At 39.5% G+C, this 13,779-nt stretch overlaps 1 protein-coding gene across 2 annotated transcripts; it reads right to left on the bottom strand.

The window, feature by feature from the left end:
- Positions 1-922: 922 nt before the first annotated feature.
- On the bottom strand, positions 923-13,190 carry SLC46A3 (solute carrier family 46 member 3). 2 transcript variants are annotated; one of them, XM_050331561.1, is made up of 6 exons: positions 13,176-13,190; positions 12,832-13,045; positions 6,867-7,740; positions 6,372-6,455; positions 4,763-4,919; positions 923-3,407 (listed from the first exon to the last, which is right to left on the bottom strand). In XM_050331561.1, the coding sequence occupies exons 2-6, from the start codon at positions 13,021-13,023 to the stop codon at positions 3,320-3,322; spliced, it is 1,395 nt and encodes a 464-aa protein (XP_050187518.1). In that variant the 5' UTR covers positions 13,024-13,045; positions 13,176-13,190; the 3' UTR covers positions 923-3,319. The 2 variants fall into 2 exon arrangements, with proteins under 2 accessions (XP_050187518.1, XP_050187519.1); XM_050331562.1 differs by lacking the exons at positions 4,763-4,919; positions 13,176-13,190 and having other exon boundaries at positions 12,832-13,158.
- Between the last annotated feature and the right edge of the window lie 589 nt (positions 13,191-13,779).

Below are 13,779 nucleotides of genomic sequence, written 5' to 3' on the forward strand. Positions count from 1 at the left end.
TTGAAAGGCAGATGCTACCGCATCTGAGCAAAACTGCATTAAGATGAGTAATTTAGTAGAGTTTCTCGTTAGTGCAGTGAAGAACCAAATGCAGATTAGGAGGTTGCATGCAATTTCTAGGTGGTTTAGTTCAACAATGAGTATACTTTGTAATAATCCTGGGTGAGATCAAGCCATGTTCAGAGGCAGGAAGGTGCCTTGTTCATTATGTCTGTAAGGAAGCTAATCTTAGGGTTTTAGCCAGGCTGGAAAGCAAATAGTATGTGTAAGAGGCCTATGCAAGAATTTATGCTGTTAATAAAAGTACTGGGAGTCAAACAGGACTGAGGCTAAGATCTTTTGAGATAAATAGGAAGGGTTATGCTCAGACAGTGCTGCAGGGGTTGGGCTGAGGACTGCGCTTTCTGCCCCAGCCCATTCTCCCCATTTTGGATAAGCCTAATTCTGTAAAGCAGATGCTGCACACAGCAACTCACAGAGGCATGCCACACGTTGGCAACAGAGCTGGAACAGACCCTGAAAGAGCACAGGGAGGAAAACACTTCTGGATCCACTGCTCTGGCAGGTGCAACAGAAGCCCCCACCCTGACTTCTTCCACATGGGATGCTGTCCCTGCTCTGCAATTCCCTACCTGGTACTGATCTTCTTGGTACTGATCTTCTCGGCAGCATCCTTTCCTCTCCCCAGGTGCAAGAGGGAGGCAAAAGCACATCCTCCTGCTCTGCTGTTTGTTATGACCACAAAAAATAGATGATACCATAGTGCTGCTCCTTCTGTTTACACAAACATTCTTCTACCAGTCATGCCATTGGCCATTTGTCAAAATTTTAAAAAGTGCAAGAACTACAAATACAACAGAGTTTAAAAAACCAAACTTCATTATGAATTTATATCAAAATAATTTGCATTATACACAAGTAAAACAATTATTATAATCTGAGATTTTGATTTATTAATCTGAAGCACATTAGTACTTGGGTTCCTCAGCTTGCACCATGCTGGGCATTTTACCACAGTTCATATCCTTTGACCTAAATTTACAGCCAGTTCTAAATGCTGCATCTACAAGAAATACTCTGCAAACAGCACATACATTGTACAGTAAAATCATACCATAACAAAGCCGTTCCTGAAGCGTACGTGCTTGTTCTCAATTGGACTGACACACTACCACTATGGAACTGGCTTGCTTTGTTGCTACCTTCTGAGTGCTAGCAGAAGTGTGCACTGAAGAAGAGGAAAATTTCTTCATTTGCTTTTTTTTTCCCAGGCAGTTTTCTGTGAAATAGTTAATTTCATACAGCCTTACATAACTGCATAATGAAGAGGCAAGGCAGACAATGTAATCTTTGTGCTGAAATCCTTTACATCAGTGTTTTCTTAATCTCTCCACAAGTACTCATTATATTTTGGACCCACTGATTATTGTAGAACTCAGCCTACAAGTTGGAAGTAACTTGGGCACCTCAAAGGAGGAGAGTTAAGCAGTTTTATTTTCTGGCTAGTGTCTGAACTACCGAGATCTAATGATCTTTAATTGCTAATATCAGCCTCAGTAGTTCAGGACAGAAGTGTAAGAGCTGGCTATAGCTGTTAGCTGTGTAAATACTTGTTCCCCCCTGCCCTGGATAAACAGTACTGTTTTCACCTGTGATGTCCTTTACGTGATTTGAACCCTCTTTCAAACCTTCTCAGTGAGCACAATACATAACTTGTAAGCAATGCAATTGTTCAATTGTAAAGGATCTACAATAGTATCATCACGATGCTGTACTACTATTTTTTGGTGGAGTACCACTGAAAAGTTCTGCAGGAGTACTCTGTTTGTGTGATGAGTATCAATGGCTGTAAGCAGGTCATCATTATACAGCACATGCTCTGTCTGTGAGCATTTTTATCCTATGCTGTGTGCAAGTCGGTTTCCACATCATAGTTGCTTTCCTAGAGGTTTCCTTCTCTAAATGTCAACCACTTTCCATTATATTGACTTCTCTGCCTAATCTGTTTTGGGGGACAAGTCACACACAACTTTCAGAGATCAGAACAGTATTGGCTGTCAAACTCTTCAAAAAATAAACATCTGGGAGTGGTCTGTAACATGGTATTGTATTTTCACTTCCACTGTGCACTCCAGAAGCTAATACTCAGAATAATTTCTACTTAAAGATCTCAAGGGAAAAGGTGAGGAGTCAATGCTGAAACTGATTCCTAGGTTTGGCAGTCACCAGTTTGCACTGTGGCCCTGGGCATGTCACTTGTCCTCTCTGTTAATTTCTCTCTGTGCAACAGGGAAGAGAGTATCTATTATGGAAGGATGTTCTTAATAGCATTTGTACGGTGCTTTGAAGAAGAGAAATGCCGTTCAAGTGCTCATATAATTATGCTGCATTTGTTGCAAGATGACTAGATACATGATTCAGTTTTGGTCACCTCATTTCAGGGTTGTTAAAAAAATAAAGATCCACTGATAAGAAATGCTATTACAGCCTTTCACTAAAAGAAACATTTAAACCAAGTACCAACTTAACTAAAAAATAAGAAATATCTCTGGGACAAAACCCAGAGATGCCTATATGCAGTCCCTAATATATGGAAAATTATAAATGTGCAATATGGCCTCTGCAAAATGTAGGCACAGGCTGAACTTCACACTCTGCAAGCCGGAAATTTCCTGAAAGTTCTGTGTGAAAATCCATTTTAAGAACTAAATCACAGGCAAGGTCCACACATCATACATTATACTTACACAAACACTCTCTGCTAGCTGCAGAGCAGTAAGTCTGCTTGCAGCAGATGTTAAGTGGTTGCTTTCTGAAAAAAACTACCTTTTTAGTAATTTTAGAGAGGTTTGGGGGCTTCATCATTAAGACAGGACTTTAAAGATGTACTCAGTCGACCACATCCTCAGCTGGCAGAAGCTCCAATGGCTTCAGCAGAATTGCCAGCACCCTCTGAGTTGATAACTTATCTCACTCAATTTAGAATGATACAAGATGTATCACAATCCACACCTGACATTCTTAAACTCGAGAAAAGGTAAGTGGAAAGAGTATCTCCCTACCTAATTTTTTTTCTTCATGCTGAAAGCAGCATTATAACCTCAATTGCCTATTTGCATAGTTAGGAGCTAGCTTCAGTCAAGTGCTGAAAGACTGGGTATAGAGTGCTACCAGTTTAGTGCTTATTGCTGCAGGGCCACTTGGAGATTGTGTTGTGTTATGTCTATGGTCTCTCTATGACACAATGGTCTCTGCACGTCAGATTAGAAATCTGCCACTGCACGTCAGATTAGAAATCCCAGATATGTGGATCCTTTGTTCAACTATCAGCGCTCTCTATGCTGGATACTTCTTCAGGTACCAGCAAAGCCAAGTCCTCCCCATTCCAGCTTGTGCACAGAAGCCAGCTGTAAGACAAAGGTAAGACAGGTATCTTTAGTTGAGATGTTACTTACAGCATTCTGATTCAGCACCAACAATTACACTGGATCGCTCTGTACAGCCATCTTCTGTGGCACAGAGCTGTTGATGTGTCTTAGTAAACAAAAGCAATGACACTACTTGTCCTCATTAGAGAAGTCAGACAATATCATAACAGCTGTCTTTGATCAAAGTACTCAGCTACCATGTCCATTACAGACTGGAACAACTACCCTTTCTGCTCTCCAACAGCAACATTTCATGATACTCTCAAAACGAAAGGTTATTCCAAGGGTCTGATACCTGAAACACTAATGATAGAACGTAAAGAAAAATAACTTCCAAAAATCTGTGATGATGATGGACTACACTCCTGATGTTAGGAGGGACTGATTGATGGTAAATATCTGTAGTGAAGCACATACAGACTTGAAATTATGTGAAATGTTCTAAATCTACAGCATTATCACTGCCTATTTAAATCTTAAAGTGCAGCTGATGTAGAGATAAAAGGTGACTGAGGTGAAGTCTAAGTATTAGGAAAAAATACATAAGTCTCTAGCAAGAGTACCACCCTCTTAAGGAATACATCTTTCTCCCCCTCCCATTGAATATAAATCTATCTAATGAAAAGTGATCCTTCTGTCACTTAGATTTTTGTTTCAGCATCCTAAAAAGAAGTAATTTATATTGGAAATAACATGAAGTGACCTTTGCTTTTATGAGTACTCATGAATAATGATATTTCACTGTCAGTATTACTAGGTGGTCAGATACGATTAGACACAACTGCTATAGAGGTCTATTTTTTAAACACATTTAGAGGTTTATTCTTTTGGACCTTAAAATCTTTTACAGATTTTAATGGCACTGGGTCACAAGGTACTCATGACCAAAGATCAGGACTGAGAGCTTTCCATTAAATTCACGGCGTGATTGGTCATGTTTATAACCCTAATTAGCATCTAGAAGAGCTCAGATTGCAAAATTAAGCTCATGCATTTCAAGCGATCTGTTACTTTTGTTCTTTGTGAAAGGCTTTCCTGTAAAAAAGACCATGTAAAGGTCTCAAACCAAGGGAAGGCACACACATGTGGTCAAGGCTATGGTGTGTCCCACAAGCAGTACATTCAAGGTAGACTTCACTTTGGGGGAAGTTCACAGCATAAGGCCGAGGGAAGGCAGCTGGATCAGAGAAAAAGTGTGAAACTGGAGCTTCTACAGTGCACTAGAAAATAGTAAAGTCTGAGATCTACCACACTAAACCATTCAGCTTCAATCCATGTCAGAACAGAAATTACTGGCAAAAGCAGTCAGAAGCACCCTCCTGATCTGTACTTACCACAGGACAGTCAGTGGAATTAGACAAAGGCCTGCCGATAGGAGGAAGCTAAAGCCTGAAAACCATGCAACAGTAGTTGCATAGATAATATTAAAAACTGAAACTGAAACACTGCCGGTCACAACTTCTAAACAGGCAATACAAGCAAACACAGCACCTGCCAAAAATAAATGGTGAATTACAAACAAAACAAAATAAAACAAAACCTCTTCAAAATACTGACATTTTAAAACATGTTTTGAAAGACCTATCGACAGTATTTTTGCAAGTACAGAAGTAAAAAGCATCAGAGTATCATACTTTGCTATGGAAATGTCTTCTGTGGAAACTCCTACAATATGCTTGTTCTTCTTAATGAATAAAAACCAAAATAAAACATTTTGCTGATGGGAACTATTTTTCTTTGCTACTATTCTGTCACCATTCCTACTTTCTTGAATCTGCTTATCACATGAAATTCAACCTGTTCATCCTCATTAACTATGTTCTACACATTTCCATCCTTTATCCCTTCCAATTTTCTTTTTTATTCTCACTCTTCCCTTTATTGTTTCTTCCTGCTCTAATCTTTACTCCCATATGCCGAAAAGACTGATCCAATGAAGACTGCTGGTTCAGCATCTAACCATGTTTCTCTTATTTTTGAAAGGAAAGAAATAACGTATTTTTTTGACTGAACTACCCTTTGGGGTGACAGTCTATCCCATCAGTATCTTGTTGAACACATTTTCCCAAGCTGTATTCATAATCACAGGACCACAAACAAGATCACTATACGTAAGCAGAAAAGGATGACGAGGCAACCTGATTCCTGCATCAAACTACTCAAGTACCCAAAGCCCTGAAGAATGCTAAGAAACTGCAAAAACAGAGGTCTATGTTAACACAGCTAGTACAAGGAGATCTTTGTTTTAGTATACAAAGATTAGTCCTCTAAAAAATAAAACCAAATAACTCAGGAGAATGTTTCTAGAAAACATACGTTTCCCAAAATCTAGAAAATATATGCTCCCCAAAAGCAAAATATGGGATATTAGAGCCACATTTTGAGACCTGACATGTTTTTTTTCCTGTGTTCCTTAAGCAAAGGACTTTGAGAAGTAATGTGTTACATTTTTGTGACATGTTTAAGAAGCCATAGGCACCCATGAAGATGGGTTCCTCCATAGATGAAGATCTAATTGTTTTCAAGTGCTTTGAAGGTTGACCACCTACTGCTTACCTTTCTAAATTAGTAGGTATGACTGACTAAATAATAAAATATATCTTTCTCTACATGTCAAAATCTTGTGAATGTAGAAGCCCTTCTGAAATCACATTTGTATAAATCTTCAGCATTCTTCTGCTTCAAGTTCCCCATGGTCTTTATTTTAAGAATAGTGTCTCCTTTAAAGGTTGAAACTTGAAGTGGTTTTTAACACAATGTTCCTTATATTAAATGCAGAATCAAAAGCCATTAATATCAAGACAGAGGGTCATATTATATGGAACTTGAAAGAAAAGCAGTCTTAAAATACCAACACAGATCTGTTTGTTTAAAGGTAATCTTGGTGCATCTCTGTTCTGAAACACTGTATTATTTTACTGTTTAAAAACAAATGCTACTCACCTTGTTCACCAGCTAGAACCACTTTTGACAGCATGGATCGGAGAACAGGAATAGGCATAAAGCAGAACAAAGATGGCACTCTCACTGTAAAGCAGTCATGAGATATTGAAGTAATTAAACTCCAGGATTTTACAAATACATTGCAAATGAATTAGTCATACACGTTTCAGTGCTTAGTTCCTCACATAATACAAAGCACCAGAAAAGAACTAGAAGTGCACTGAGACACAGTTATCCGAGCACAGAGAAATTAATAAATCAAATATATTTGTACAGCACCAAAACCAAATCATAAGCCATTCACTCCGTTCTCTCCACACACTTCATCTTTTAATCAAATCACTTGGATCAGCCTGATCAACCATGTATATTTTACCTCTCTATGACCCCCTTCAAGACAGTATGTCCAATATCCAACAACTGCATTCATTACAGATAACATAGCAGTATTTTCATGCATATTTTTGACCATGGAAAAACTGATTCTGAACTTACCTAAAAACATGAGCAGGGTAGTTTTGGCAAAGGCAGCCATGATCATTCCTCCAATGTAAGAAAATATCCCAATAAAGACAATATAAATGTCTTTGAGACATTTAGAAAATAAGTAAACTCCTAAAAAACTGGTCAGAGAGACAGATGTGAATGCAGCTGCTCCATATCCAATATATACTTCATTCCAGCAGAGCGGTTCATCCAGTTCATACAGTGTAAAAAGCGAACTCCCACCAATCATAGTAAACATATAAGTCATAAATGCAAAAAGTAACACAATTATTAAAATTCTCTTTTTATAAGGGGCAGTTTTAAAAAGCATGTACACTCCAGAAAATGTCTCTCTGAGAAGTTCTTTACAGGATACTGGTGCCTCATGCTGGAATTCAGATACACTTACAGTATCTTCCAGAAAAAATATAATATAGATGATATTAATGACATGAAGCAGAGATGCTGTCACAAATGTCCACGTAAAGCCTATTCCTCTTAGAAAGTAGCCAGATGAGAGTCCTGCCAATCCAGATACAACTCCAAAAATCAAATCCACTACAGCTATTCGTGTTGTTTTCTGGTTTTCATCATGACAACCATCTGCTATAAAAGCAAAGCCTCCTCCAAGGAAAGTTGCTATACTCCCAAACAGTCCAGTAACAAATGCAACTGCAAATAGGACAGAGAGTGACAAGGAAAAATATGATATTGCAGTGAGGCTAATACCAGCAATCAAAGCTCCCATTGATGGTAAAACTAAAGACCTTTTGTGTCCCTGGCGATCCCCATTAGCTACAATGACAAAGGCAACTATAAGGCTGGGAATGGCCCCAGTTAAGTCCAACTGCATATTAAAAACAGAGGCTTTTTCTTGAACTTCCTGCAAAGAGAAAATAAAAATAATTGTAAATACTGTAATACATTGGGAAAAATCTGTAACAATATTATTTACATAATTATTAGTATGCAATATAATGAATAGCACAGTACATGTTTATAGATTTCAAATGATACTATTATTAAACCTAATGCAATGTAATTCTATAAGATTATATGACATTACGATATTATGCTATAATAAAATAGAGCGCATTACTATATAAGAATACATTATAGTAATCACTAATACAAAGGAATTGCATATTCAGACTCCTGCTTTTGTAATTTGATTTGCAATATCCCTCAAATATCCCTTGTTACATTTTAAACCAAAAATTAGTTTTTAAGGCACAGTCTTACTAGTAGTGTTAACAGAGGAGTTTCAATGGAGATGAGAGAATAATTCTTTTGAACATGCATTTACAAGAGCTGGTACTCCTTCAATACAGGGTAGGGAGAAAGGACACTGGGCTATTTTAATACTACTCAGAAATCAGTAGTAAACCAGTCTTTGATTGAGGAACACACCCCATGCTCCCATTTTTCCTCACAAATAATTCTACTGAGAGCATTACAAGAAACAAGTTGCAGAGTAAAGCACATTATGCGAGTAAACAGATCAGGATTTGCTCTGACATCCCAATGTACTATGTTACTACTACTACTACTACCAGTAGTAACAACTACAAATGTGAAATACAGCACTAAATATTATAGAAGAATAGAATGGCCCTTAAAGGCAACCCACCTACGTCCTAAGGACTAAATATTATACTGACTCATAGATATGTGAATTAACTAATTTTGCAAACACTGTAAAGCTCTGGGTTCATAAACTGTCCAAGTCAGTGATGTCTCTATACATATGCTACAGCAGGTGTCATATAAGGAGCAGTAGCAACTAACACTGTAACAATAAACTGTAAACACCCATTATGGGGAAAATTTCATAATTCTTTTTAACAGAAGTATAAAAAATCAAAAACCATTTAACAGATCATGAATGGCTGCAGAAAAAAAACCCTAAAGGAAGGTTAAAGGTTTTTTAAATAAAAAAAAAAGAGATCTTGTTGTGAATGCAGCTGCTAAAGGATACTCAGCAAGCTAATTGAGATGTTGCTTTTAATGCATAGATGCAGACTTGACAGACAGCAGCTACAACATCCCTTTCAAAGAAAACCATCTCATCAGACAGAAGAAAAGGGTGAGAAAATGTAGTAACTTTAGTTGCACAAACCCTTTATACTCTCAAAGATAAACTTTAAGGTGCAGAAAGTAAAGTCACACTGAAAGTTTTCTTGAAGTTTTCTGAGGTATAGCACTGAATTGCACACTTAAATCAGTAGCAGGTACACCTGTATAAGTTGGCTCACACCATTCTCAGCTTGTATTGATCTATATTCCATGTATTCCTCTGGAGCGAACATAATCCTTACTGAGCAGCATTCACAAAATTGAAAAAACCCTAGAACTTACAGGGATGTATTCTGGGCAATTTTAAAAGCTGCTAAATGCTTTATAAATTCATGTTTATATTTATAGGCAAAGACCATGACTTTCTAGTTCAATCTCTTCCTTTGTTTACAAGATACCAGGTTTTATTGCAAGAGGAAAATTCAACTGATCCTGAGGTCCTCAAGGAAAGCCTTCAAGATTGCCAGCACTAGAAAGTCTTTTACTCTCTTCCCTGACTGCCATAGGATTCATGGTATCCCAAAGTCCAGCCCTGTTATCACCCTGGAAGGGTCAAAACCATGAAGATTGAACAAATTGAGACAGAAAATGTTATTCTGATCTTTAACTCCTCCACTGCTGACAAAAGAGAACTCTATGCCATTGCAGACATCTTTTCTTTACTAGAATCATCATGTTCAAAGACATGAGCATCAAACAAATGGTACTGCCTTAAGAATAAAATGTTATATATCATCTCAACCCCCATTAACCATAGAATACAAATATTATTGCCAAACCATACTGAAGGAATAAACGCACAAATATTAGCGGGTCTTTCTTTTTGGAAGAAGTTGTGCAACATAAAGAACATGACTACACATCAAGATACCACAAATGACTGTAAACTTGCTATCATAAAAGACTTGATGTTTTCTAACAAGACAACTAGAAGACAGAAGTACAGGAAAACTCCATGTAGAGTGCAAGGCATGCAACTATCTACTTTATGGTTTTATAAAACCAATAAAAACAAATACAGAAAATGACAGGTCAAACCCTCAGCTGCTTTAAAATCATGTAACTCCAATAATCAATACAACTACATACATTTGAAGAGAAAGGTCTAGTTTTTTAATCTGCAAATTCACTCTACTCTGAAAAATTACTCACAATGGACAGAAATAGATCTTAAAATCACTGATTTCAAAATTAAAGGAATAAAAATGAAGAAGCAATAATGTGCATAAAGATTAATTAAGAGAGAAGTGCAGTGCCTGAGATTGAACAATGTACAGGACATGATAAACTGACAGGCTCATAATATAAAAAAATATTACTTAGTAGCAAAGGAAAATGCATAGATTGGATAATAAGTAAATGGGATGATAAATCATGTTTAATGATTAATAATATAGCTCTTCCTGAGATAATAAAAAAGTATTATCCAAGCCAGTGATCAGAATGCTTCAGCTTGTACTCAAATTACCACTGAACTCACTTTATTATGACTAATTTTCTTCGAATTGTAAGAAATAATTAATCTAACTGCTGCAAAGACTATACATCTTGAATTATATTCTACTTTTTTTGCAGGCTACAAGTGATTTTTGTCTTCAATTTTTGTTTACATTTTTATTTGAAACAGGTGAGATTAGTATAAAGTTTCTTCATTCTCAGAATATAAGAACTTTCACTAAATTAACTATTAAGGGAGATGTGCTTCTAAAAGTTAATGCCAAACTAGGCCTCTTGGGAACACTCCTAAGAGCAAAATCTATAAACATATGTCAGTTAGGATGGTCTTGCGAAATCCAGAATACCTACTTCATGCTTCCTTGGGAAAGGGCATGGATTTAAGTTAGTGGGTCTACTCTCTGGCCCATACACAGGACTATTACTCAGCACAGAGACCAGTTTCCACTTAAATTAATGGGTGTTTTGAGCATTTAAATTCTTAAGCGATGGTAACAAATGTGGTATAAAAATGCAGGCAAGATACCCAAACAAGTCCGTAATTGTTCAAAAGCTCATGCCCTACTGGCAATCACCAAAATGGAGCAAATGGAAATTTTGCAGGAAACGGAAACAAAGAAGTTCTGTTGGCCATTATTCAACTGCTGTCTCAAATACCAAGTTAATTATACTTTGTAACCAAAAGACCTGTAATGTGTGAATTCACCACCACCTCAGAGATGCCATCTAAACTTCAGCTGAAAATAAGATTCTGCTTTAGTGTTTTGCAAAAAGAAATATAGTCTTATATTGAACCATAGGTGATGGCAATTTGAAAACCAGGTTGAATCTGGGGGGGTTGCAAAATGCAAAAATGTTTGTGAAATGTAAGTTTCTTTATGGGCTCTGCAATTAGAACTGTATGTACCACTTATGGTTTCCTTAGAGCTGCTTGTTCTGTATGATAAAATGCCCAGACATAGCACCAATGGGGAAGGTAATACTAAATAAAATACAAGCATTAGTCAGACAATAACTGGTTATTATCCCCATGGGTCAGCCCAGAAGTCATGCTGGACTACAATTCTATTGACCCTTTTACTTTCACATTCTTTCTACTAAGACCAGCTTCTGTCACATGACAAAGAACTTACACCATGCTAAAAATCCTGAATTATTTCTTCGATCCCCTTTAATGAAAACACCGTTCAAAATCTTTTCTATATGACAAATGAGGCAGATAAGATCAAGTGCTCAGTCTTGCATATATGCAGCACATGAGAGATTCAAATATGGAATGTGAGCAAAAACTTTAAAGTGCCACCTTTTCAGAAGCATAAGGGAATGCCAGCTGACTGTTTCTGTAACTCCACCTTCCGTGTAATTAATACTCTAAGTCATCTACTTTTCTGACCTTACAGTGGTTTAATCTTCTACTTAATCCAACCCAACTGCCAATTGTTGTTGACAAAGATGGTTCTGTTGTATCTCTTCTGGAAATGTGTTCCCTTTGCTATTCTCATGTTAGGCACAGCAATCATGTGGCCACAGAGTGTCAGAGCAATGTACTGCTTAACACTCAAAAAGCAACCTCAAAGCAAGAGATGAGCTTTCTTTTGAATCAGTGTCCCACTTAAATCCAAACCATAACCTGTAACTGCATACTGGCAAAATACAATACATGGTGGGAGAGAGGAAAGGAAAATGGGAGTATGATCATCTCTTCTGCTGACAGCTCATAGTTAGCAGAATAGAAGCATTAAAACTGCATTAGAAGTGCATTGGAAGAGGTACCAACCAACAGTTTGCTATCCAGCACGCTGAATTATGAAAATGTGCTAAAATGTAATTGACTGTGAGATGCTGCCATCTTGATGTCTTTGTATTTCAACAAGGCAGACTAGTGCTCTGAATGGTAAACCATCAATTATATTTGACTGTGCAAAGATCAGCCAATTTTTTTTCACATTTTAAAAACACAACCCTTTTTATTTTCACCTCCCCTGTTCCTCATTCTTGTAATTCCTCTGAAATCAATGTATTCTAAACTAGGTCTTATTCCTCAAAATTACAGGACATTTGCTAAACTTTACATGGTTACAAAGAACACTAGGAGCACCAAAGGCAACTAATGGCTCACAAACACATGCACGAGTTGCTGGGAGGAGCTGTATGTCAGCCCAATGCCAGTTCGGGCCCAATCCTCTCAAATGATTTTCAGCTCCTGCTAAAATACGAATTCATGTCAGCATCTTCCTGGAGACAAATCTTTGTCTTTTAAAGCACTGCCACTACCAACAGTGAAACACACGAGCAATGAGACGGTCAAGTGAGAGCAGGTTGTAAAGCTACAGCTTTTCCGTCTACAAAAGGTTAAGTAAGGTTATAAAACAGGAGATTACGCTGAGGCAGCACCTCTTGGCTGCGAGTTTATTTATAATTGTTACTTCTTCCTCCGTCTTACCTTCTGTTTGATATAAGCCGGGCTGCTCTTATTCTGCTCGCAGTGACTGACATTGCTATCGCTCACGAAAGTGGAGTTGAACTCCTGCTCCCACAGCCGCCGGTAGATAAACTGCTGCACCAGCGGGATCGTCAGGAAAGTCGCGAAAATGTAGATGAAAATGACGGGCTCCACGCACAAAACCTTCCTCATTTCTGCGTGGGGGGTTCAAGCCCTGTGTCGGAAGACAAACCGCAAATCCTCACGAAGTGGGAGGGAGACACACGCCCGAGCAGCCGCCGGCACGCTGCCAGCGCCCGCCTGACACGGGACACCCCCTCCAGCAGCGCCCGTCCCCAGCGCACCGCAGTGCCCCCGCACGCCTGTGCCCCCGCACCGTGTCCCGCCGGCCGCCCGCCCTCCCCCGCCCCGCAGCGCCGGCCGTGCGTGGCAGCGGGAGGCGGGACGCGGAGGGCGGCCGCGTCCCTCGGGGGGGGAGTGTCCCCCGCCGGCCCGTGGCCGCCCCCCGACCGCCGGGAGGACGACGCCGGGCGCCGCCATCTCGGGCCGCTCGGGCGGCGGGCGGGGCGCTGCGGCGGGCGGCGTCGCGGCCGAGCTGGGCAGCGGGGTCCGTGGGCTGAGCGTGTCCCCCGCTGCGCTGTTTGTCCCCGTGGCGGGGACGCGCGGGGTTGCGACGGCAGATCGGGACACGCACATCAGCAGCTCGGCGATTTCAGCATCGCGCCCAACGCCGCCGCTCAGTGCGCACCGGGCCAGCCGGCTTGTTTGGGCTGGTTACACAACGAGGATCTGTCTGCCTTATCAGCGGTGCCTTTGGCCTCGTTTAACACCGCGACCCTGGCCTGGGGCTCAGCCTGGCCCAGGGCATCAACGCGCCCAGGGTCAAAGTGGCCGAGCACTGGCTGAGGAAGAACCAGCGTTCTCCTCCGTGCTACCGCGTGTGCTCCA

Source organism: Myiozetetes cayanensis, unplaced genomic scaffold (genome assembly GCF_022539395.1).
Source record: "Myiozetetes cayanensis isolate MyiCay16 unplaced genomic scaffold, myiCay2020 scf5-8, whole genome shotgun sequence".
NCBI classification, from domain to species: Eukaryota; Metazoa; Chordata; class Aves; order Passeriformes; family Tyrannidae; genus Myiozetetes; species Myiozetetes cayanensis.